The sequence below is a fragment of the Convolutriloba macropyga genome, chromosome 7 (genome assembly GCF_964194025.1).
Source record: "Convolutriloba macropyga chromosome 7, txConMacr16.3, whole genome shotgun sequence".
In the NCBI taxonomy this organism is placed as follows: domain Eukaryota; kingdom Metazoa; phylum Xenacoelomorpha; order Acoela; family Convolutidae; genus Convolutriloba; species Convolutriloba macropyga.
Genome location: NC_134474.1, coordinates 24,652,416 through 24,676,982, shown reverse-complemented (window position 1 = coordinate 24,676,982; position 24,567 = coordinate 24,652,416). Strand labels below are relative to the sequence as shown.

General features: G+C 34.5%; 2 protein-coding genes across 2 annotated transcripts in view; both read right to left on the bottom strand.

The window, feature by feature from the left end:
- LOC142342990 (uncharacterized) overlaps positions 1-8,356 on the bottom strand; it is a 45,275-nt gene extending 36,919 nt beyond the window's left edge. The window contains exon 1 of the mRNA XM_075394671.1: positions 8,305-8,356. The gene's annotated coding sequence lies outside the window, so the exon portion shown is untranslated. The remainder of the gene's footprint in view (positions 1-8,304) is intronic.
- A 4,594-nt stretch (positions 8,357-12,950) lies between these two features.
- LOC142342715 (N-acetyllactosaminide beta-1,6-N-acetylglucosaminyl-transferase-like) overlaps positions 12,951-24,567 on the bottom strand; it is a 31,985-nt gene continuing 20,368 nt past the window's right edge. Inside the window, exons 3-4 of the mRNA XM_075394234.1 lie at positions 22,298-22,460; positions 12,951-13,453 (exon numbers count right to left, since the gene is read on the bottom strand). Coding sequence (XP_075250349.1) covers positions 13,048-13,453; positions 22,298-22,460 — 569 coding nt within the window. The 3' untranslated portion in view covers positions 12,951-13,047. The remainder of the gene's footprint in view (positions 13,454-22,297; positions 22,461-24,567) is intronic.

Below are 24,567 nucleotides of genomic sequence, written 5' to 3'. Positions count from 1 at the left end.
AAATGGAAGAAGCACAGTTGGAATTGACCCCCAAAAATAAAAACAAATAAACAAAGGCTGAAAATACATTGGTAGATAGAATCGCGCCGGGGGATGGTAGGCGGCAGATAGCTGGCGGGGGTAAGTAGGTAGGGGACACGCAGGGGTTTTAGTAGTTAATTGAGTGTTTGTAGTATAGATGAGAAAGAAAAACTTATATCGGATGAAATTTTCTCAAACTGAACACTTCCTCGAATTTTAACAGCACTTCCTAATTGCTATTCATTCCAAATCAAGCTTTTATTAAAATCTAAAGTTCAAAAACGGAAGTCATAGTTATATAACTTTTCTAAAACTTCGGAAGAAGCAAAGTTGAAACTCATTTCATGAAAATCAAACCTGCTGCATCTAACATAACCAGAAAAATTTCAGAAGAATCTCAAAGCGTTTCAGTTCTATCAGAAAAACTTTGACCGCAGCCAAAGGCTTAATCTTTTGTTTCGACGTTGATTCCTTGCAAAGCTGTGTGGCAAAAATTTGCATATTTCTTAACTTTAAGGTTTTTTAGCTTTGACATCCTTAAAACAAGCTAACATAAAACCAATTTCAGCAGCATTCACAAAGGGGACCCAGAAATTTTTAAGACTTATTTTGCACATAAGTGCCCGATGCAAAATCTTAAGAAAAGTTTTAAGAGACACATCTGGCAACTGAGGGTGGACAAATACTGATAGAATAGCAGAACTGACAGGACTTAAAATTGTCTGGAAATAGATGGTAAAATGCTCTTACAAAATTAGAACTCAACAATTATTTATTTGGCCGCAAAATACACATCGGGAGAGCCTAAATTAAACCCACTTCGTAAAAATGGGACAAACAAGAAACCTAAGTTTTGAAGTTAGAAAACTAAACTTTTTAATGGTCTGAAAGCAACTAATAAAAAATTAATCTTCTTATTTAATGAATTGAAACTGTTGGAAAATTTGATTTATCATGAAATAGTCAAATGAAACACAATTATGACGAAAAAAATATCACTCCAACCAAAAGCTTGTCCCTTGGAACGCGCAAAGTAATAGTTAGTCAAATAAATAACATATGAAAAAGAGAAAAAATTAAAAGAGTTTTTAGAAAAATGAAAAAAGGGAGCGACAAAAACAATAGATCTTAGGCCAAAGCTAGGAGGATGCATGCAGCAATTTGAAAAATATGAACACTTTGAAACTAATCGTAATGACAAGACTACTTCCTTATGTTTGAAATGTAAAATTAAACAGATAAAGGTATTGAAGTGGAAAAACATATGCATTTCCTTATTTAGCACTCAATTCTTGGAAAAAAATAAAAGGCATTCCTCCTGCATAAGTAAAGAGATTAAGAAAATATTTCAAAAATTCAGAACAAAACAAATAGTTTGAAAAAATATTAAAATAAATTTGAAGTTTTGTCACTGAATTGCAAAAAATTAACATCAAAAATCGTTCATGAATTAATGTTCATCAATAATATGAAATAAAAGACCTGAACTTGCAAAAAACATTCCTAGTGATTTAATTTTTTCATAATATATTTGCATATTTTACACATGAAACTGGGAATTTAGACAAAAAAATCAACTGATAACGGTAATGTCTATGCGCAAATTTGATCAAAACATTTTTCAAAGTCAGTACGTCATTCACTGAAAGCAGCGCGTGATCAAAAAACTTGCAAAGCCAAATTTGACGACTCGCTCTGAAACATTTATTGCACAAAACTTTTTAAATCAATTTGGCGTTCAAGTCCAAGCACTATCTGAGCAAATAATACTTCAAAAACAAACATGGCAAGACAAGTCCTGAAAGATTCCAAAAAAATTTTAATTAAAAAAACAGAACCTCAAATGACATGGAAAAAAAACTGTGAAAACTATTTACTAAAACATCCCGATAAAACACTCGAAAAAACAGTTTAAAAAGAAAATCAAGTTGCGGTATTTGAACTAAAAAAATTCTCACAAGCAGAATGTTTGTAAATTAATGAAAAAATAAGAACAATTTAATAATTAGAGTGAAACAAATTCGCGATGCAATATTCCTCGATTTTTGCTCAATTTCTTCTTTTGGTGGTCACTCAATGTGCATTTAAAAAATGGCAAAAGTGTGAGCAGTTCAGACATAGGATTTGGGCTCTAAGAGTTCATGAAACGACTTGAAAATTGGCCATCATTACTTACCTGATGCAACTCCTATTTGATTACACTTAACGTTTCGCAAAACAAATTTTCCTATAACGTGCCTCGTCTGGCTTTCATTTTTTAAAAATAGCACGTATAGAATTGCTATTAATAGGAATTTTATCTAGAGATATGAGAAAAAACCATAAAATTTGACAAAACAGACATAATGGCAAAAATTTGCTCAAGTTTAATCGATTTTCTGTAAGAGAAGCAATTCAAAAGTAATGTTGATCAATTGAACGACAACCAAGATGACTGGAACGGACAGTTTTAGCGACATAACTCCCCAAATGCTATCGGAAATTGAAGATGAATGCAAAAATTGCTAAAAAAAAGGTTAAAACCCGGCCAAATGGTAAAGGAAATAGCTGAAAATTGAAACCAAAAGTCTACAGTTTGCTTTATGTCAAAAAGCTTCCAAACTCGCTTTTTCTAGTTCAAATAATTGAGAGAGACACCTTCGACTGAAAATTTTATAGCTAAAATTCAAGAACTGCTTTCATTTGGAGGTGATCAGAAAATTCCACTGAGATAGTGAAGAAGATAGTAAAGAAGAAAAACCACTCGTTCGTCTTTCAACTCCTCAGCAATTTGGCCTAAATTTTTTGCTTCCTGTTGCAAACGCGTTCCAACAAAATTACCAATCCAAAAACGCTGCGCCGATACGCCTCTTCGAGTTGTAAAAGGACACCACAGCAATACAATTCCAATTCTTTGAACTCCAAAAAATCTCAAGAAAACCAATACTTCTCGAGTCGTAGGAAACTTGTAGAGGGCTAACGTTCCTCTTCGAGTCTTAAAAAAGACCAACACGTTTACTTTGTAGGAGAACAATTAAAAAGCTTATGAGGAAATCGCTGAAGTAACCAAAAGTCAGGAGATAACTTATCTCCAAATTGCTGAAAATTGAGAAATGTAGTTTTTTTGTCAATTGAAACATCTCATGGTGTAAAAATGTTTTATACGACCAAAATCGAGGAACATTCCTCAGCGCACTTGTGTCCATTACCTCATATAGAACGTCAAATCTAAGTTAGCACCCTCCAGTTCTTTGAAGTAAAAACTCATAGTTTGATTTAACCGTAAACTATCTTCACATTGTGATAACAATTTTACACCATTGATCCTCTATTATAGTAGTCTTCCGTATCTATGAAACTCATATAATATGCAAAAATAAGTTACCGTATATCCCAAAATTGGGTTAGTGTTTCCATTTTTGTTGAACCAACTGGAAACTATCACAATTACGACTATTTTTAATTTTTTTTGGCTTTGAATAGAGCTAAGCGAACTTCCACTGGAGTATCTTCTTACATAACGTTAAGTTACCGGCCACAATTTGCCACACTGAGGCATACATTATTGTACTTTGCAACAACTGGGATATCCTGTAAAAAATGCCATTAAGCTCCGATTTCGAATTCGCGAATTGTGTGCACCTTTATATTTTGGGTTCCAAATTTTGTAAAGGAATTCCGAGGAAGGCCTCAGATCATAAAAAATCATTGGATCGTTTCCGTTTGTGCTCCCAAGTAGGTTATGCACACCCAGAGAGCAGTAAACCATCGTGTAAAAATAAGGCACGTGCGTCTTGGGGTGCAAATGCACCAGCTAAGCTGGGGGCACAAACGGAAATGATTCAAATTTTAATTGAAATCTTTATATTTTAAAGAAGTTTAATTATCACTTCCCAGAAAAATCACCTACCGGAAAAATCAATTTTCAAGCAACTGATTTCCAGGTTGCAAGTTTTCACCCAAATTTGGTTGCATTTTTTATTTCAATTCACTAAGCAAAATTTTCTTATATTTAATGATTATAAAACGGAAATCACTAGCCGGTCAGCCTGGGTCAACTCGACTCTTAAAGTGCCAATTCATCACTGGCTGCGGAAAGTCAACATTATGCATTTTCTCACTTTCATAAATAGGCAAAGCTTCTAGTGTTGGCGATCGGGCGTTTAATTCTTTTCCAAACGTGATTTCATGTTGGTGTATCATGAAATCAATAAATTTTGTGTACTGAAATTAGGGGGGGGGGCAACTTATTTTTGATCCATTTAGATCCAAACATGATCTGAATTTTTGTTCCGACCCCACTTATGGGGGAGGAATTATATACTCAAATGGGTTTTTTTTGTTCAGACAATTTTGGCCAATCGATATATTCATCATAGAGAAATGTGAGTGGTATCATTAAAAATCTCCTACGGCGTAGAATTCGAAACTAAAAAGATTTTTTTTAATTGCGTTTTTTCCGAAGAGTTATCGAGGATTGAAATTTTGTGTGAACACCGGATGTTTGCCGTGATTTTGTTCACAAAATTTTTCATCAAATTAAGTTTTTTTTAAATAAAAAATGTTAATTTAAAATTACATTTCACGCCACAAAATGTATTGTATTAATTTTGAGCTCCTGCGATAAAAAGACTGGTTTTGGTCTCATAGCGAAGTTTAAATATCAAAAAAATTCTAATTCTATTTGAGAGCTTTTTTTTAAAAACTTTTTTTTGTTTTCTTGGGTCAATTAGAGACTAGTCACTTCTCATGTCTAGTTTCCGTTAATAACAAACCTGATTTGTGAATGAACCAGTCTAATGAAGCCCAATCAACAAAATAATCGTTTTCAAGGAACCGCTCGCGTTTTTTTTGCTTGGACTCTGAGTTTTTGTAATTTTTAATGAAATTTTGAGGTTTTACTAAATTTTGGAGTCCTATGGCGTAAACACGTTGACCAAAAGTGTAAAAGATTTCATAATGATAATTAGGTTAACCTATCTAGAGCTTTGAGTGGGCAGCTAATGGCTGTTTAGATTTTGAAAAGAGTTTTTCGAGAAATTTTTTCAACATTAACCGATCGTATACGTATTTTTGTGAATTTTAAGTCAGTCTCGGTAATAACAGGACTAGGACTACATTCTTCTCTACTGCAAATAAAAATAATCTATTTAGCCGTTTTATCTTCTAACTTTTAGTTATATGACTTCAGAGTCACAAAATTTCAAATTTTTAAAAAAATTCTTTTGGATATTTTCATACATTTGGTTCCTCTCGAAATCTTATAACAATATCCTGATAATGATATATCCCTCTGGCTTGGAAACAACGTAACTTTCATTGAATCTTTGATAAAAACTTCAGAGAAAAGCTTATTATTTAAATGGTTTCGAAATATGCTTCTCGAACCTTTCTACTGACTTTTTGTTTTTTCCTGTATTTGTTTTTGTTTCCATAGTCATAAGATTTACTGTGATTTCTTATTAATTAACTATTTATAACAAATATCTTTGTCCTCCAATCGAGGCATAACTGAGCGTGTCTATCGACTTCCGTTGAAGGCTATTGAATTTAATAGCTGGTAAGACATTAAAAATAATTTTTCGACAACATTTTTTAAATTTAAACAATCTCAAACTTATTTATGTGTAAGTCAGTCTGAGTAATGACCAGATTCTCTTTTTTTCTAATTAACTGAAATTAATCTAGTTAGGGGTTTTAACTTCGAACTATTGGTGTTATGACTTCGATGTACGGTTAAATTTAAAAAAAAAATTTTTGGTTATCTTTTCCGTAATTTTGGGTCCTTTTGGAATCTTAACACATTGTTTTAATGTTGATAAATGCATTGGCTTAGAAAACACGTTTCTTGGGTTATACAAAAAGTTTTCACAGAAAATCTTCTGGTTTAATCGGCTTCGACGGTTTCAAACTTTTTCGAACTTTTTCGAACTTTTTCGTTTTTAGATTTTGTCTGTATTTGTGGGTTTTCATAGTCAGTGAGTTATTGCAACGCAATATTGATTATTTTTGAATGACAAACAACCTTTTTGTCTCATTGAGTTATAACTTAGTGTTTTATCAACTTCCATTGAAAGCTATTGAAATTAATGGCGTTGATACAACGGTTTTTCTCAAAAATTTTGAGGTTTTTAATGTATTTATTCATATTTGTTATTTATTGGAGTCGAATTGTTGAAAAGCACAATTGCCTTGCTGTTAAAAAATGAAACGAAGGTAGAGATTTTTTACTGAAAAGTTCATCTTTTAAGGGCTTCTACAGTTTTCTCGCTCAATTTCCTTTTCGAATTTGCGGTTTTTGCCTTTTTTTTTATTCTTTAGGTAGTTGTAAGATGCTGACCGGTCTCATAAACTTTCAATTAAGAATCGAATGATTAATGTTACCAAAACAGCTAGTTTATAGCGAAAAGTCCTAAAATTTATGATATTATACTTTTTTAAGATTTTTCATGGTTTTTCAATTTTTCAGTTTTTGTTCTTTTCGTCAACTTGTAATTTATTCTCATCATCGAGAGATCCCATACGATTCCTTGTATTTTAAAAAAATAACGTTTTTTTATATTATGACGTAACTGATTTTATGCTTGTAGGAAAATAAGCGTTTTCATAAAAATTATGTGAGTGTTGTTTTTGTGTTTCCTTTTCTCTTCATTTAGCAGTCGCGTAATATCGGCTCCCAATGATTTTCAACTGTGACCCAATTTAAGTTATTTTCTCATTCAGTAAAAATTTTGGTCAATTAGTCCAAATAGAATTTGAAGTAAAATACATAATATTCAGATAGTAGCTTATGATATTAATGGTTTCGCTAATTTCTGTTTTCGCAATGTTTGTAATTAATTTATTGCTCGTAATTTGTTGAATTTTTCTGCATCTTTAGTCCATTTATATGGCTTAATCTAAGTAAAACAACTTCTATTGGTTTCATAATGACTTTTAAGTAAAAAAATTTATCAAAAAATATTTTGTTAAAAGCTAATGAGTTTTAAGAATTTCGGTTTAAAATTATTTGGTTTAAAAAATGTTGATATTTGAATTTCGCCCCATTACTTCTTCTTTTCGTCAACTTGATACTTAGTTTCATTATGGAAAATTTCTGTCTAGTGTATAGATAGTAAATTTGTTATGTTATGGTTTTATCTTGTTGCTTTTTGACGCTGTTACTAGGTGCTTTAAATTTAGATAACTCTAGAGTTTTTGCCGTGTAATTTTTGTTTTTTTTTTGTGGTTGTTTTTTTCTCGTAGTCTTTTTAATGGAAGAAACCGTTGTAATGAGGTATGGTATTATTTATTACGATTATTAGTTTCGTTGTGTAACGAATTTTTTTAAAAATCAAACATCTATTTTGGATTATCCCTTTGTCGAAAATGAAAGTCAAAAGACAGAGTTAAGTCAAAAATGTAGATGAGCGAGCGCGGGTCGGAACATCATGTGAGAACGCACATTATTGAGCCTATTTGTTAGAGTTTAGTCTTATATTCCCTCTCTCTTCTATTTTTGTTATGAATGAGGAATATAACTTTGGAAGAAAATTGATCGTATTTTTTAAAACTTAATCTCAGATTTTCCAGTGTCTGCCTCTCTCTTTTGGCGACGTACAATTGTGCCGACGTAATACTATGCAAATTATAAAAATGCCAAAAATTTATTCAATATTTTACCCGATAAATTTCTAAACCAATCAAATCATTTTAACTGAAATGAGCGCAAAATTTCTGAACCAATCACAATAAAGTTGTGAGATTTTGGATTTTGTTATTTATTAGGACAAGATAATTGGTGCGAGAAAAATTTAAAGTAAACAACGGTAATTGCGGACCACGGCCATGCCTCAGCGGCTCGTGGGACTTCATATGAATCTATCACAACCGAATACTGACCAGAGTGCCCTGGTTGCTTTGAAAACAACATTCGGTTAGCATTTAATTGATAATTAATTGGTAATAGCAGTTTCGGCACTTCAATTTCGGCACTATAATCAATTTCAGTTTCGGCAATCTTAAATTTCGGCATAGTATTACATCGGCATAGTTGAATGTAATCCCCTCATTTGTAGTTGCATATTATTTGTGTCTACATTTAAAAAATGTCTTTTTATTTAATAATTTTCTGTTTATTTACAAAGTTTCCATCTTTGACCCCTCACTATGTTATGCCTAACCATCCCCGGTAAAAAAAAAATGTATGTCCGATTATATAGCAGGTCTTACGATTTACCATAGCAAAAACACTCCGTTTCCAACTGATTTTCACTTTTTGTTTTGAGGGTGATAAGACAATTGCTGAGACGGATAAGAACCTACCTCTTAAAGCTCTTTCAGTTTGATCAAAAGTGCAAAAGATGTTATAAATAAGATGGATGAAAACTAATAGATCAGATCAAAAGAAACGAAACGCATGAATGTAGTAAAGGTGTTAATTCGATGACTGCTTTTTGAAGCATCACATTTTAAACAGATTGAACCCAGAGCGAATTCTGGGTGACAACATCGTCTGGGTGACAGCAACATCTGGGAGAAATCGTGTAAAAAGACAGTAGTCTAACGAAACTATTACATACTCATGTACATTGCAAAAAATTTCCAAGAACCCCTCTATACAAAAAATCAACTATCGATTAAAACCATTAACAGTCCTGTGAATGACATGCACGTATCTAAATTAAGTGCATATTAGAGTTTACTTCGATGCATCGAGTTATTAATGGACTGGAATGAGGCCGGTACGTCATATTGTGAAACCATTGATAAAAGAGTTTGGAAAAGCAGTAGTCTAATGAGCTTAAAACACTCACGTGCACATTTTAGAATGCCGAAAGTCTGCAGTGCCAGAAGTTAAAATGCCAGAAGTTGCTACTTAGTCAGAAGTTTGACTTCCATTGACTTCCGTCATTTTAAAACGTGCGCGTTTAGTGTTCTAAGCATGGTTAAGTGACTCTGCAGCAGTCACTTCGAAATTCGGACTTATTTTCTCGAACCGCTTCGCGGTTCTCGATAAACGTCAGAAGTTCTCAGTGACTTCAAGCAGAGTCACTTAACCATTACTTAATTTACAGACGTAGGAGATAATTTTTGGTGCCCGATATCTTTTCCGACCTGTTATTGGATAGTCGGATCTATTCTGTTTTGCCCCCAGTGATTTTTACCTCGTTATGTTGTTATATAGCACGTTACTATGTAAAAAAAATAGCACGTGCCCCTGGTCAAAACAATAGATCCGGGTAGTCTTATTGGATATTGTATCATTGGACAGTGCTTCTCGTATTGTTTTTATCATCGGGCACAAAGAGTGTACGTCTGTTGGTTAAGCAAATTTGCAAAACAAATCGATGATGGAAAACTTGTGCTGATTATAAACCAAAACACTGCTTGAACTTTTGCCCAACCCACATTTTTTTGTCAAATTTAGCGCGAAGTGACTTTTAGTCTAAGAAAACGCAATGTTTGTATCTTTTTTGGATCATCTAGCTTAGTGGATGTAACTTTTACTCACATCCTTCCCTCCCTTACCCCACCCCAAAGAGCGCGTGCTATGTTTTTTGCATGGTAACCTAATATATACACAACACATAACTGAACACTACTGGGGGGTCGAAGACAGAGTAGATCCAGTCATATCCTGACGCTGCATAATTTAGCTAGGATAAAAAGGATTCTAAACAATGTATAGTATATGGATCTTTTCCGGGATCATTCTAACCCATCCGTTGTTGTTGCCTTTATGACTTCATACACCGAACTAAGTGCTAGTATTTAAAACGTATATCGTAGTGGTGCTGTACCTTTATTTACTGCAATAATAATGGGAACGAACCGTCTTTTGTTACTTTGATGAAATTTTATTCCAACTGACTTTTGCTATGCAATTAGAAATATGTTCTTTTACCAGACTTCTACATCAATCTCACCTTATTGTGTAAGTTGTCAATGACAAAATTTTGTCGATTACAATAATTTTTTCTTTTCTTCTAAACTATTTCTAACCACTAATAAAGTGGAATCAAAAACTTCATTTTTGCTCCGACATCACCTAGAGGGAACTATATGCTCAACTGTGTTAGCTTTTTTGTTCAGTCAATTTGTCAATTTTGGCCAATCGTTATATTTATAGTAGAGAATTGTTAGTGTCATCATTGTAAAGCCAGCGAAGAGTAGAATATGTAATAAAAAAATCCTTTTTTAAACTTGGTCTCCTTAGGAGTTATTGGGTTTGAAAGTTTTTGATGATAATTGGGTGATTTCAAAACTTTGTTTGTTTTTTGAAAATTTTCGATCAAGCTTTGTTTTATTTTGCTATAATAGATCAAGATGTGCTGGCTGAACGAAAAAAATAGTATATATTCTCCACAATGAAAATAATTTCTTGAATCTCCTGGTCTGATAATTTGAGACGTCTTCTTGAGTTTTGTGGAAATTTACCATTTTTTAGATAGCCAATAATTCTCAAAAACCTTTCCTTAACTTGCTCTAAAAATCATTATAAACTAAGACATATCCTAACTGAACATACACCATACACCATATAGCATTGCAAAACTAGCTGAAATATCTGTTTGAAAAAAATTTTGAATTTAGGTCAATTTAACGCAACTTTGATCAGTTTCAGCGTCTTTTTTTATATTTTTTTTAATTTTTGGAAGTATAGGCAGACGATAATAGTAGCAAATTGATTGGGATGATGTTATTGTCCAGATAATGACTCTCTGCAATCCTAAGAGTATAGTTTTTTTTCGATGCTGTCTTTCTGTAAGATCATTTTACAGTTTTTCAAAACTTTGATGACAATCGGAGATTAAGTTTGAGTGCAGATTATAATCACACCTGAGAAAAAAACAGCGGCAAAGTTTGTAGTCGCAAAAAATAAACTATTCAAACTTAGCCTGAATTGGAGCAAGAAATTATTGTTCGATCGATTTTACCGTTTTTGGGTTTTTTGCGTGCTGCATTTTTTTCACATGACTTTTGTCAATTCTGTTTTCGCTGCTTTTTCTGTTGTTCTGCTCTCGAATGCTTTTAAAGCTGAAACATCCTTTCTAATGGTGCTCACACGTTGTGTTGAAATAGATCAAGGGGATTGATCTCCATTGATTTTTTAAGACTTTGACATTGTTTTTTAAACAATATTTGCTAGTAAATTATAGTTTTGCCCATATAATTTGTCGCTCAAGTTGTCTTTTTCAAACATTACTGTTGAAATTGAAATTGTTTACATTTTTTTTGTAAATTTTGGAACGTATGTAAAGTTGCCAGTTAAGAACTTGTGGTTTTTAATGGTTTTGACACTATATATCTTCATAAAAATTTAAGTTTTGGCTTTATCCTTCGTTTTTTCTTGTAATCTTATCTTTCAGTTTCCTTGTTGACTGATTTTTCTAAAATTTCTCAAATTCCGAGATGCAATGATTTTTAGTGTTTCATATGACATTAGTTTGATTCGTTTGATTTGTTGTTAAAACTAACAAAAATTTATTTATAATCTTATCGGACGTTCATGTCGACTGTAACTTAGTGTAATTACTACCATTTCAGACTTCTTTATTAGCAAATTTTAATAGCAAACTTTTTCTGAATTTTGTCTTTTCGTTTCTTGTAAAAATAGCTGTTTTCCGGCATTTGGTGGCCTATTGGAAATAAAGACAATTTTAGCTGCTTTTAAACAGTCAATGGTAGGAGCTTGTTTAGTATCTTGGGATCTTTCAGTTTGTGATTTCCAGTTTAGTGGGTGCATAATATCATCACCCTCAGGCCCCCGTGACATTTTTCTACAATGATTCACAATTTAATCACGCGCTCTCTGTGATCACGCTTTCGCTGTAACCTCAGTTACAGAAAACGCGTGATTAAATTTGTACTTGGAGTCGCAAACAGAAAAAATTCTGCATTTTGTTATGTTTGTTGCTTGTTCTCATTTTTCTTAATGTTGATTTATGTGTTCTGAGAACGCTTAGCGTGCGTTTCAATATGTTGTGGTTTTTAATTGTTAATTTTGACAACTCTTGTCTTCAAAAAGAAAAGAATATTTAAATGTTTTCGCTTTCTTTGGTTATTTTCAATTATCTAGGATCATTTGCTTCGTTTCAAAATTTTGTGCGGCATGTGAAACGCAGGACAATTTTTCTACAAAGTTAGGCAATAATATGATTGTTAACCTTTTGTCAGACAGAAAGTTTCCCTCTCAAAAGTTCAATACACTATAGTTTGCCTTTTGCACAATTTGAACCATAATACATCTAGGTCAAATCTTCGGCCTTCACGTTCACTCAAAGACTCGTTACTTCAACTCGAAGTTCCCAAATATGACTCGTAGTCTGAAAAGTTCTGCCTCATATGTTGGTAATTTCGTAATATTGGAAAATCAGATGAAGCTAGATCAGTATATGCTGGAAACGAAGTCAACCAGATGATTCATTGGTAGTGATTTTTAGTTTACACTGGGCTTCAGATCATATGGATGGGCAGAGCTCGAGCACCATAACTAACTAAGACTGGCTAAATTTATTCAGCTTCTGGAGAAAAGAGCTGAAACTTAAGTTGAGCTTGTAGAATTCAAGCTCTATAGGACAGCAATAAAAGTTCCAGACTCAAAATATCCTATTTGAGATTAAGGAGGGCCTGCAGCATCATGAGAGAAACAAAAAATCAGTCACATGTGAACTACTTTTACAATTAGAGTCTCGCACAATAAAAAATTGTTTCAATAAGAGTTTGAACGAGGAGAGGTACCCTTGAAGCTTCCGCTTTAAACTGCACGGAAGTTATAGGCCACAAACACAAAGCCTGAAGAGCTTATCTGTGTGCATTTGAAAATCAGGTCATATAGGTAGTCATATCTGGATCTGATATTTTATGAGCGGGTACTATCTTAGTTGTTAAACCTAATGCTTAAACATTTTAAAGTGTCAAGTTTGCCTCAAATTTTACACTCAATGCCAAATAAGTAACAGTGTGGGTAAGAAACAATAAATAAATTACTCATCAAAACAATAAATAAAAACAGTGAATAGAAAATTAGTTAAAAGTTAAATTAGTTAAATTAGTTTTGTACATTTAGAAACCATCTACTGTCCTTCCATACTTGACGTAGGGACTGTTTATCACTTCATCAAAATGAACGGCAGCTTTTCCAGTTAAATACTCTTTCTTCACTTTCTCATGATGCCATACCAGCATACAATCCCATGCCAGCGGATGAAACTTCCATGGAAATTTATTAGCCACCAATTTTCGCCCATACGATTCGTGTGTCAATTTGGGCAAATATTGCACACCTAGCATACAAATTTCCCGTTGAATTTTCCCACTAATGCAGTTTTTTATGTTGTTCTGCCAGTCTTTGTGACGGTTAGCGCCCGTATCATTGTAAAGCTGTCGACTGGGGTTGGCCGACATTCCTCCCGGGAAGTAAACTTTGGAGTTGAACTGGAGAACTTGGAAAAAGGACTCACATGTTGACCTGGATAGATGCAACTGTTTCCCCGCCAGAACAAAATAATAAGTATTTTGCATCAGTAGTGACGTACATAAGTATGATTTGAGTTTTAGTTGAATTCTTACAAACTCTTCTGGTTATTTTTTCCGCATTTATCAGATTATGCACCACCTAACTAAGACACTGCAAGAGATCATAACAGTTTTACTGCATTTCAACAAAAACAAAAACAACTAGCGTCGGATGAATTGCTTTTCAATTCAAATTTAATTAGAAGTAATGTAGCTTAGACATTTTTTATGGTTGTAAAATACAAAGAAAGGTTTGAACCCACGACCACTTAGATGGTAGTCTAGCATCGTAACCTCTAATCTCTACTAATTCTTTGATACTAAATGACTCACAATCGGTTTTATTTCAGCAATTTTATTTCGGAATGAGAGCAATTGAGATCCCGCAAAAATAAAAGCAACAAGCGTGAAAACGAGACTTCAAGGCAAAGCATTTTTAGAAAAAAGCGCAATCACGGACAAGCAAAACTTTGCATAACAAAAATACACACATTTACAATATTTGCTTTAAACTTGGTTCCAATGAAGTTAAACAAAAAATGCAATTTAAAACTTGCAAGGAAAAAAGTGTCATGGCAAGACTGTTGTGATGGTTTCAATGAAACATCATGAAACTTAGAAGTTTTATTAAAGTTTCAAAGAACGAAAGAAGAACTTACCTGACGAACTTTATTGCTGTGTCGATAAGTAATGGCTACAAAACTAAACTCAATTCTAATTTTGTTTTGGCGCTATCATTATCTTATTGACCTATCAATCATATGTCAGAAGTAAATTCTCCCACCAACAGAAACCTGATTCTAACATCCACCGACCTCCAACTGATGAACTCGATTGTATCCAAGCCATATATGATTCTCATGAAATGTTGATGAAAATAGAATATCACCTCCGGGATTCGGAGTTAAGATCTATTCACATGCCAATCATGTAAAATATTTTTAGCTAATCTAATTTTTCTCTGTATATTTTCGCATAGATAACCACTATAAATACAAGCTAATTTTTGTATATTTTCAGTTCAAAATTTAATTTAAAACTCAACTTATTGAATTCTTTGACCCGTGTTATCGACCACGACAATGGTGTCCAGACCAGCTACAGACAGACAAATTTTGGATCTACAGAATGCAGAATCAGCTACTGCGTGGATTATGTCTTTTGTGGCGAAATGTCGCGCAGAGAAGAAAGAGGACAAGGTCAGCACCGATGGTACTGTACAGGACCTACAGGTAACCAATCTCTTTCTTAGTATGTGCGGGCAAGATGCAATTATTAAACTTAGGAGCTTAATGAGTCCTAGGAATTTGATAGACACACCGTATAAAGACATCAGATTGGCTATTCAAAATTATATTTCTCCTAAAGAGAGAGTAGTAACGGCAGAAAGGGCTAAATTTCTGTCCGTAATCCAAGGTGCAGGGGAGTCAGACGACGACTTCCTAGCACGTCTTAGAGAGGAAGCACGCTATTGTGACTTCGAAAAATTGAAAACAGCGGCCAACCCCGAAGAGGAGTTGGTAAAAATAAAGTTTATCTCAGGTTTGAGGGACCCTGAAGCAAAACTTAGACTACTAGACGGTATTAAAGCAAAACCAGCAATGTCGGTTACTGAAATGACCCAGAGCTTACAGTTCAGAAGTCAAGCAATGGCTTTTGCAAGTTCTTCATCAGGTAATAAGCCCTTTACGGTGAAAGAAGAAGTTGGGTTCAACTTCAAAAAGACCTTTCGAAAACCAAATGAAAAAATTACGGCTAATAGAAACAGCAACATGTGCACTAGGTGTGGAGGTAAGCCACAATCTAGTAGACCTTGTCCAGCGCTAAGTAAGAAATGCAACACCTGTGAAAAGGTGGGACACTACTCAAAAATGTGTAGAAGCAAACCCCAATCAAATTCAGGTAAGTACAATAAACAGAATAATTTTTGCGAAGAAGAAAATGTTTCTTCAGAGCAAGCATCTCCAGCATCGGAGATGGGAATGTTTTATACTAAAGAACAAATCTTTAGCATGTCTGTGACATGGGAATACATCTCAATAAATAACTGCAATGTAAAAATGCAGGTAGACACAGGTGCAGATAGCACAGTGATATCATCAAAAATATGGACTGAGCTTGGTAAACCTCAGTTGGATGGTAAGATAAGTCATCTCGAAGCTTATGATGGTCATCAATTAACGCTTCTGGGATCACTTACTTGTGACGTTGAGTGGAACGGAAGCAGGCTCACTCAAAAACAACTTGCAGTTGTGCAGTCTGATAAAGAATTCGGACTACTTGGTAGAGACCTTCTACCCAAGCACGGCGTGAACAACATAACAGCCGAGCACCTACCTGCTGTGAAGGGTTACAAAGCTCATGTGAAGTTGATGCCAGGAACACAGCCAATGTTCTGCAAAGCCAGAAAAAAACCTCTACCTCTTCAAGACAAGGTCACAGAGAAACTGGAACAAATGGTCAGACAAGGCATCCTTGAACCGGTACAGCCAGGAGGAGTCACTAATGCATCTCCAGTGGTGTGGCAGAGAAAGAAGAGTGGAGAACTGAGACTTTGCGTGGACTTGAAAGTGCGCATCAATGGAAAGGTCATGGATGAGGACTACCCAATACCAGACATGGAGACGATCTTCCATAACCTACATGGGGCCTCATACTTTGGCAAAATTGACCTCTCAGATGCCTACTATCAAATTGAACTTGACGAAGAAGCAAAAGATATATGCACAATCAACACATCTCAAGGACTGTTCAAGATGTGCCGACTACCTCAGGGATTGAAAAACTCTTCTTCAATCTTCCAGAATTGCATAGAATCAACACTCAAAGGAATCAAAGGTGTTGTGATCTTTCAAGACCATGTATTGGTGTATGGAACTACCAAGGAGCAGTTCGACAAGAGATTGCTTGCAGTCAAGAGTCGACTACGTGAGAAACACTTTACTATCAATGAGAAAAAAATCTAACTCAAAACCAGTCGATAGCGTTAGCTTTTTGGGATACTCCATTTCAAAGGAGGGAATAGCACCAGATCCCAAACATGTTGAAAAAATAAAAAATGCAAAAGCACCAACTAACAATAAACAACTCGAATCATTTGTTGGGCTAGCTAATTTTTACGGAAGAATGACTCCTGATTTTGCAACAAAAATGCTACCCTTAAATAACATGAGAAATAGCGATTTCTCATGGGGCAAAATGCAACAAAAAGCCTTTGAAGACATAAAAAATGAATTATGTGCTAACCCACTAGTACAGCCATATAGTCTACAAAAAGAAGCAACAGTTACTACTGACGCCTCTGAAAAAGCCATTGGCGGGGTTCTTTCGCAAGAAGGACATCCAGTCATATATGTATCGAGAAACTTGACTCCAGCGGAGCAAAACTACTCGAACATAGAGCGGGAAGCACTGGCAATTGTCTTTGTGGTCAAAAGATTGAAGCAATTTCTTCTTGGAAGACGATTTACCCTACAGACTGACCACAAACCACTCAAATATCTCTTTGCACCAGACAAGGAGATCCCGAAGACAGCATCAGCGAGAATCACAAGATGGGCAATAGCTCTAATGGGCTTCGACTATGAGTTGAAGTACACACCAGGGGAGCAGATACGCCATGCAGATGCTTTGAGCAGAATGGATTTTGACGAAGACGAATCCGACAACGATCGAGTGTGCTTCGCAATCAATAACATCTACTTCGCTCAGAGTGATTTGGTGACCCAAGCAGAAATCAAAACTGAACTTGGAACAAACAGACTCTTCCAGGACATAATGAAACGAATCAAAAGCGGCAATTGGAAACAATGTTCAGAAGCGGAAAAAGGATTCGAACAACAGAAAGATGCACTTACTTTACATAATGGAATCGTCTTCAGAGGTGTTGTTCCTTTCATTCCACCCAAACTACGACACTTGGTTTTGGCAAAAGCGCATGAGACATATCCTGGGAACAATGCAACTGAGGCATCAGTCAGAATGATAGAATGGAGGCCTGGCATTACCCAAGACGTTAACATTTTGTTAGTAATTGTAAGAATTGTCAAATGAACAGGCCTAGCCTGGGAAAAACAGTCTCTGCGTGGTCACAAGCCGACGTTTGGGAACGGCTCTACATGGACTGGGGTTATGTTAAGGACCAAGGCAATATATTAGTAATTGTTGACGCGGGTTCTGGTTGGATAGAAGCCTTCCCCGCGGGAAATAGAACATCAGAAACAGTTAAAATATATCTTAGTCAAATCTTTGCAAGATTCGGAATACCAAAAACTTTAGTTTCTGATAATGGTCCTGAATTTGTAAGTGGTGACCTTAAACAGTGGTGTGAATCACTGGGAATTAAGAAAATAGAATCACCCGTCTATCATCCAAGAGCTAATGGACTAGCTTAAAGAGCAGTTCAGACAGTGAAGCGGGCACTTCAAGCGTGGAGTCCCAACCTTAATGTGTCATTTGGAGCATTCCTGCAAAGGGAACTGATGACACATCGCAACACTTCAAAGACGAGGAGCAAAACTCCAGTTGAACACTTGTTGGGACGCAGAGTGAGACTACCCGCAATAGCAGATTTCGACTTGTGCGAACCCATTCTATTCAAGGCCAACGAAAACACAAAGACAGTTCCTGCTACCTTCATCATCAGGAAGGGCTTGAACACATCTTTCATACAGCCTGAAAACTCAGCACGGACTATTCTAGTGAGCGACAACCAAATTGCGAGACTAGACGAGGACAATGTGAAAACTGAACCAGCAGTGGAGGAGACCATATCTCAATCAGAACTACAACCTCAGAACACAGATGTGGGACCTTCACATCAAGATGAAGCTTCTGCAGCCACATCATCTGCAGAGCACCAACAACCCGAAACCTCAGAGCCTTCACGAACATCAACCAGGAACAGAAAACAACCTGACAGATTTGGAGAACCTATACCCACAAACTTGCTTAAAAAAGGAGGGAGGATGTGATGGTTTCAATGAAACATCAAGAAACTTAGAAGTTTTATTAAAGTTTCAAAGAACGAAAGAAGAACTTACCTGACGAACTTTATTGCTGTGTCGATAAGTAATGGCTACAAAACTAAACTCAATTCTAATTTTGTTTTGGCGCTATCATTATCTTATTGACCTATCATATGTCAGAAGTAAATTCTCCCACCAACAGAAACCTGATTCTAACATCCACCGACCTCCAACTAATGAACTCGATTGTATCCAAGCCATATATGATTCTCATGAAATGTTGATGAAAATAGAATATCACCTCCGGGATTCGGAGTTAAGATCTATTCACATGCCAATCATGTAAAATATTTTTAGCTAATCTAAATTTTCTCTGTATATTTTCGCATAGATAACCACTCTAAATACAAGCGAATGTTTGTATATTTTCAGTTCATATTTTAATATAAAATTCAACTTATTGAATTCTTTGACCCGTGTTATCGACCACGACAACTGTCTTATTATTTAGAATAAGATTTTTGACCTGCAACTTATAATTTTTTCTCTCGTAATTATTCAAATTTGGATCCTAATCTTAATCAAAACCTGACCAGGTCTTGTTCGAAAGAAATTTTTGCAATTACGGAATTTTTATTGTTTGCGAAGAGCTTACCAGATTTCTTTGGTCAGCACATCCGTTCTAGCACGAGAAAAAGCCGTTCATGAGCTTGATAATGACTGTATTATGTACCAGAAACAAATTTGAATATTTTTCAAAATATTTTGAAATATTTTGATAGTATTGATGTTGCCACTCGTTTTTAACTTAACCTATCGCTTACTAAGATTTCATTTGACCTCTCAGTTTCTAAGATTTCATGAAACCAAAAATTACGTTTGACGTCCTCTTTGGTTTTCAAAGTACAGCACAATAATTTTCGTTGTCCGATAGTATGTATATAATTTGCATTCACGAATGGCGCTGTAATAAAGCGTGCGCAGAGATTTTGCCTTGTTTAAGCTGAGGTACAAAAGAGGGTAGGAGGATTTTTTTTAAAAAAATTAATTTTACTCAAAATTGCTCGGATTTGAAAAAAAGCAATCGAAGCCCTTTGCTGTGTTCAATTTCTATAATCAAAATATTCGTTAAAAATTTCCGCAGAAAAGTGAAAAAAGGTGATGAGATCGCTGTGAGAAGTTCCTACCAAGACATACTTTTCGCATGGCACTAATTCACCTTCCCACGTTTGCAATGTTGTTTCTACCCAACTTAGTGGGGGGAGGAACTATATACTCAAATGGGTTTTTTTGTTCAATCAATTTTGGCCGATCGATTTAATCATTGTAAGAAATTGAGAGTGGTATCATTAGAAAGCTCTTCCAGCGTAAAATATGAAATTGAAAGGATTTTTTAACATTCACTTATTTAGAGAAGTTATCAAGGTTTGAATTTTTAGTGAATATTTCACATTTGGGTTTAATTTTTTCATTTTCAGCGTCTTTTTGGTCAATTCTAGTTTTATTAGTATCATTAAGTTAAATAAAAATTCTTTTTTACAAAAAAATATGGACCAAATTGGTGTTCCAATAATGGTGTTCCAGCATCCATTGTGGTTTCGCCCGGAAGTTTTACAATATAAAAGATTCGAATTCTAATGAGCTTTTTTTCAACTCTTTTCCATTTGTTTTATCTTTTTTCCTAATCTCATTCGAAGAGAAGTCAATTTTCAGGTTGAGATTTCATCATTGCAAACTCGTTAGCTTACTTACTGTCAAATGAGGCCCAATAAACATTATTTTGCTTCAGGTGATCTTTGATTGTTCTTTTGGAATAAAAAATTTGTTTTCCTAATTTTAATTTTTGTGTTTTGCCTGCATGTTTTGCATTTGTGCAATCCTATGGCTTAATTTCGCTAACCACAAGTACAATTGGGTGTCCAAAAAGGCTACTAATTTTTTAAAATCTTAAGAGTTATCCTCTTTTTGAACTCATTTTTGTAATTTCGTGTGACGGCTCAACTAATGTCAACTTCTACATGCTTAATATTGAATAAACAAAATGGTCGGATTAGCAGTTTTATCCTATAACTAATGGCTTTATACGTTATGAGTTTTCAACATTTAATTTTGTTTTTGAAGTTCCATTCGTATTTTTGGTTCCTTGTTGGATTCTTGTCACGTTATCGCACAGTTGAAATTTCACATTGGCAAATAAAAAAGTTAGGAGAACACAAAAAGTATCAGCAAGCAGCCTGAAATGGCTTTAAAAACTTTGACTGTTCCTTCTTCCACTTTTTTTTGAGTACTTGCATTTTGCCTGTACTTGTCCTTCTTTGTAGTAGTAAGACTTATTTGGATCGATGATCAATCTCATTACCTATAAATTGATTAAGTTTTAGATATAGACTATCCTGTTTAAAGGTTTCCGGTAAAAGCTATTGGTTTAAGGGCCGCTGATACTACGAGTTGTCTTTAAAATTTAGTAGTGATTTTCATGTACTAGTTCAAGCTTGTTGATTTTTTTGTTAACGAAAAAAATCAGTTTAACATATCCAACTTTTTCCACTAATTAAAATATTTTAAAATTTTTCGACACCTCTGCCGCATTTTCTTAATTTGCGGCTTTTACATGTTATTGTTGTTTTTCTGTAAGTCAAACAAATTTTTATGACCAAGAACAGATCTCAACTGCATCTCTTTAAACTGTTAATGAAATTAGTGCAGGCCGTCAGCTGATAGCCAATGGTTTTCACGATTTTGATCTCACTTTATTTCAAAATTCTCAAAGTTTTTAAATTTTCTTTTTTTATCCTTCTTTTGGTCTTTTTGAAACCTATGCTTAGCAATAAGTGAACCCATCCTTTTCTAGATTTGAATATCTAACCCTATATTAGTTCTATGTTGTAACCGTTGCTCTATATCTTGAACAGTGTGCATTTTCTAAAAAAAATATGCGAGTGATTAAGTTTCATTTTCTTTTTTGATGTCCTTTAAAAAATTCGTGTTAAAAACAAGTCTCAATGATTTTTTCAAAAGAGACAAAAATGAACAGATTCAATTTTTCACTTACGTTTCAACTCTAATGATAGAAATAATAATTGAATTAATATACATATTAAGAAAATAGCTGATAATTTTAATGGCTTCAAAATTTTGTGATTTTGTAAATTGTTTGTAAACTATTCTTTATTATTCTCTATTGTTGTATCTGTAGTTATTCTGCAGTCTTTTCCTATCACTTAGTGTCACCTCACCCATTGTTTTCTTGATGACTTAAAAATATCTTAAAAAATTTTAGTTAATGATGGTTTTTATGACTTTTGAAATTATTTGCTTAAAATAACCCGATGGATTATTCAACTTCACCTCCTTTTTCTTTTTTTGTCGACTAGTCATCTGTTTTGAAGTTCCAGAAAAGTGAGTTTATTTATTTTCGGTCTTTTCTCATGGTATTTTGACTTTGTTATTATGCGATTTAAAATTATACATTGATTTTTTGCAGTACATATTTTTTGTTTTTTTTTGTCGTTTTTGTTGTCTCGTACTGTTATTAATGGAAGGAAAGGCGCTCTCTAATGCGGCATGGAATTTTGTAATTCAGTCAGTAGTTTGGGTTTGGTACATTTTTTAAACGCAAACATCTATTTGTGTATATTTATTGTAATCTCTTCATTTGATAGACGGTTAAGTCAAAAATATGGATGAGCAGGGTCGGAATCTTATGTGCAATCGCACATTACCGAGCCTCAGTGTTTACTATAGAGTTTTTCCTCATTTTATGCCCATATAGATTTCCCCAAAAAAATACCTGCCAATGACCTTAATCTAGTGAAAATGGAAACAGTTGCCTGAATGGTGCTAAGGATACGTTGAGTTGATGAGAGATGTTGGCATTAAGTGCAAACTGAACAGCTTTGTAGTTTAGGAAGAAGTGAGTTGAGCCTTTGTATTTCTTCAGATTCATTGGCAGCACTTTTGGTAGACGATTTTTGAAGACATAAGTGTGAGCACCTGAAAAGTGTTATCTAATAGCTGAATAATACTCTGCTGATACTTAAACCAGTCCTGTCCATTTTCAAGTTAATATTTCCAACACTGCCACGGTTTATTTTGTGATCTCGAGCCTTGAAAACCATCTGAGCTATCTGGAATCTAAAAAAAACAGAGCCAGAAATAATTCAAATGTTTCATGAAAGCGCTGTATTAAAAAAATAAATACGCATTCAATAATTGCCTCTTACGTGTACATGTGTAAAATCGTAAAGTAATGGTGCATGTAATAAGGTATTTGTGCATTTGGCACATTTAAAAAAGTGAAGCCAGGTTGAAATTGAACACGTCACTAATCAGCCAGGCATTAACAAAGGTTCAATTTTTCTAAGCGACACATTGAAATGAAAGCAATTTCCCAAGAACAATCTATGTAATTCTGGTTAAAAGCGTTCAACAGAGAATTGCTTTGATTGTCAACAGTAGTTAGAAAAAGATGATTTCTTTGGCTGCTTATTTTTCATCTTATTTCTATGGCCGCTTATTTTTCAAATTTTGAAAGCATAATGAACATATGCTGCTGAATTCTGCTAACAATTTATATTGTGAACAAGGACAAAAATATCAGCAGCAAAATCCTCACAGTATAGATTTTGTTCTCCCTAAGCTGTTCATGGCATTGACATCAGAGCCGACGAATTACAATAACAAAAAACAATAATAGAAAAAACGACTAATGTCGGAAGAATTGCTCTTGAACGACAGCCTGGTGGAAAACATTTGACCCCGCCGGGGTTCGAACCATTGTCCTCCGATCAGTACCTAGATGCACTGCCCACTTGGCTATCAGGCCCTACATTTAAATATGCTGCAACCCATTTCATATCAGCAGCAAGCTTTACTTCGGAGTGAGAGCAATAGAGTTCACTCAAAAACGAAGAACAAAAGCGTCAAAAAGTCAGTTAAGAAGGCAGAGAATGTTCTAGAAGGAAGACGCAAAATGGCCAAGCAAAAAATTTGCATTAAAAGACTAACACGTTTACAATCATTGCTATGAACTTCGATCAAGAGCAATTAAAAGTGAAGGTTTTGGTGTCATATCATAATCGTAACGAAAAGCAGCAAACTCAATGCAATTATCCGCGTTTTTCACTGTTTTCTTTCCAGGGTGCTGATAATGATTTAGAACAGGTACTTTGCCAAAACCTCAATTGTTGCATTTTAAAAAAATTATAAAAAGTTGTCTATTTAACTCAACCATTGGAGGTTGAACTATAAAACTTAAACAGTTGGCTGTTACTGGTTGCCACATTACATCTAAGCAAATTTATCAACCGAATGATATAGTGGGTTCTGATATTTTCAAAAGCGTTATTAGCTTTCTTTAAAAGGTCAAGTCACAAAAAATAGATAAGGCTATTATTTTGGTTGAAATTGTTGATTTGACAATTGATTTGACAGCATAGAGTTTGCAGCCATAGCATTTCAGTACTGAAATATTGTATTCCAATTGTAAAAAGCACATAACCAGTGTATCTTAAGTGTAAAAATTTATTTCAAGTCGAGAAAAACACGCTGTTTGCTATGCTGCAAAAAATGATCTAATCGCTGCTCATTTTCTGTGCATACTGGCTAAAACACAGCTCATTTGAATTGTTCCGTGTCTCAAACGGTTTGTATACCGTTTTTGATAATTTATACACAGCTCATTGTACGTGTATGATGCCGTGAACACAAAAAGCATCAATGAGACCTACATATGCACACAATAACGATTTTTTGTGACTTTTTGATGCGAACAAACAGAATGCACATGCCCAACACAGTTGAACGCATCGTTAGACTGTGCAGTCCAAAAATTTCTTGACGAAAAAGAAGCTATGGTTCATTATTGATTTTGGATGCCCGATAGGTCAGGGCGCTTAAATATCATGCTTATGTGGTTTTGGAAACAATCAGCAGGCTGTTCGAAAGGTTTTTGGGCTCTCCTATTCTACTATGTAACATATTTAAGTATCTTTCATAAAACTTCTGACCGTTTAAGAACCTGGATTGTTGATTTTTATAATTCTTTCACTTACTTTGATTATGTATCTTCCGGGGCTATTATGTCACGTTTTTTCATGCT